This window comes from Borostomias antarcticus (assembly GCF_949987555.1).
Source record: "Borostomias antarcticus genome assembly, chromosome: 7".
Taxonomy (NCBI): domain Eukaryota; kingdom Metazoa; phylum Chordata; class Actinopteri; order Stomiiformes; family Stomiidae; genus Borostomias; species Borostomias antarcticus.
Genome location: NC_140240.1, coordinates 24,765,311 through 24,767,810, shown reverse-complemented (window position 1 = coordinate 24,767,810; position 2,500 = coordinate 24,765,311). Strand labels below are relative to the sequence as shown.

Below are 2,500 nucleotides of genomic sequence, written 5' to 3'. Positions count from 1 at the left end.
GTGTGTGTGTGTGTGTGTGTGCCAGACAGAGAGAGAGAGAAAGAGAGAGAGAGAGAGAGAGAGGAGGGAGGGAGAAAGAGAGAGAGAGAGAGAGAGAGAGAGAGAGAGAGAAGGCACCCGGAGGGTTGACAGTGAGTAAACCACACCCAGTGGATGGTGAGCACTCAGTTGGCAAATCTGTAGCTTGGCCTGGATTCCCCCCCACTGCGGTGTGTGTGTGTGTGTGTGTGTGTGTGTGTGTGTGTGTGTGTGTGTGTGTGTGTGTGTGTGTGTGTGTGTGTGTGTGTGTGTGTGTGTGGGAGTGGGTGTGGGTGTGGGTGTCACTGCTTATATTCTCATGTGCATACTGTGTGTAGCACCCTTGCTTCATTGCAAGTACGTATGTATTTATCTACACCCTCTGTGTATGTGATGTGTGTGTGTGCGTGCGTGCATTGGTGTGTGTGTGTGTGTGTGTGTGTGTGTGTGTGTGTGTGTGTGAGAGGAGGATCTTAGTAAAGCCCCTTCGGGCTGTGAAATTGCTCCTTCAAGAGTAAACATTAATATGTACTCCTTCCACTCTCTGCTCTGCCTATTGTCAGTCTCTTAGGAAGCCAAACTAAGTCGTCATGAGAGACCCAGATTGGCCTCTGCACACACCCCTGCAGTTAACGTCATTGTTATTGACCATTGACTGTGGCGAGGCCTGTAGAGAAAGCTTTTAGTGTTAGCTATTAGCTTTAAGTGTTTTCCTGTGTTTTAATTTTGTTGATTCTTTGTATGCATTTTAAACTGTGTGAAGCACTTTATGAGTGCTCTCTGTGAGAAGTGCTGCATGGATATAAATAAAATTGACTTACTTACTTAAATGTTAGCTTTAGCACCTAGCATTAGCTTTTAGCATGAGCTTTTAGCCTTAAGTGTTAGGTTTAGCGCTTAGCATTTGTCTTTAGTGTTAGCTTTTAGTCCTAAGTGTTAGCTTTAGCATGTAGCATTCATCTTTAGCATTAGCTTTTAGCATTTTAAATTAAAGCTGGCCCTTGAGATGAATGATATGACCATACTGTGTGATCTTTAAGGAGAAAATAAGTTGAGCTGTAAGAAGCCTTGTTGCACCATGTTTGAGGCTGGGGTTTACAAAAGAGAATCCTTTCCTTGAACACTCTGCCAATGGATATTAGATCTGCCCCTGATCTTGGAACATTCAAAAGAGAGCTTAAGTCTCACTTCTGTGGGCTACTAGACTACTGAGATGTCCTCTATGTTGATTATGTTTTTATGGTCCTTATTGTTCCTATCCCCTCGGCTGTTTGTTGTTGTACAGTTTTAATGTCGGTATCTTGTCTGTCTAATGTTCCTCAATGTTTCAATGTTTTCCCCTCCTTAGAACCCACGCTTTGGGCAACCTAAACAGTTGTAATTAGTATGAGTGTAAAAAATAAATTGACTATGACTATGACTATTGAAGAGAGGAAGGTCAGTGGACCGAAACGTTAATAAACTCCTGAAAAGTTCTATGTGTGCTCCAGAGTGCAGACTTTTTATCTTTTTCTATGACTATGACTATGACTTGAATAACGTTGAACAGGGTTGAGGTGACTGCTCCCATGCCCTGACTGAGGTGCTGATGATGTGTGTGGTTGTGCTTTGGTTTGCAGGACCAATAGACAGCTGGTGGCCTTCTTGTCTAAATACAGAAACATGAACTTCATCAAATCCCATGGGAGGGATAACGCCAGGTGAGATCTACACACACACACACACACACACACACACACACACACACACACACACACACCTGCAAACAAGGGCATGCACACTTATGTGGTCACTCTCACATAATCACACACACTCGCACATAGTCTCTTGTTCACTCACTCTCTCACACACACACGCACACACACACGCGCACACACACACAACACGGCATGGTGGCAGACTCATATTCCAATTAGGCTCCATCTGGGCCTTCATTAATCAGCCACCCTGTTGAAAGGCGAGATTCAATACTGCCCGGCCCCGCCCACCACATGCTCTCACCATCACCCTGTCGCCCCTAACGAGACGCGGTCCTGGGCAGACCACGCCCCCACGCACCAGTCACTATGGGGAAGAGACGTACTAACACCCAAGTCAAATGCTCTAACTGTAACTAGCTTAATCTTGATTTATCTAAGAGTTTATTGGGAGCCTGCCGTTGGGTTCATTGTGGTTGGCGGAGCCAAACGACGCCCCGGGCAGAGAGACAAGGCTGGTTCTGTTGCAGCTCTGACCTCCATCCCCCCAAGGAACACTTTGAAACGACTGACCCAGTGACCTGACCTTGACTCCTAGCAGACATTTAGCACATGATACTTAACACTGGAGCAACACATTCATTATGTGTCCTGTTCCTCACACTTTTGTCCAGCACTGGTACTGGTATGTGTATAATTCAGGGTTCCCACTGTTATGGAAATCCAGGAAAAATAATGGAATTTTCATCAGTCATTTCCCAGGCTTCGAAATGTTCTGGGAAAAA

At 45.3% G+C, this 2,500-nt stretch overlaps 1 protein-coding gene across 1 annotated transcript in view; it reads left to right on the top strand.

Moving 5' to 3' along the window:
* xylt1 (xylosyltransferase I) overlaps positions 1 to 2,500 on the top strand; it is a gene marked incomplete at both ends in the record, with an annotated part of 88,492 nt that overhangs the window by 64,226 nt on the left and 21,766 nt on the right. The window contains one exon of the mRNA XM_084440660.1: positions 1,638 to 1,718. Within this exon, the coding sequence (XP_084296786.1) occupies positions 1,638 to 1,718 (81 nt within the window). The remainder of the gene's footprint in view (positions 1 to 1,637; positions 1,719 to 2,500) is intronic.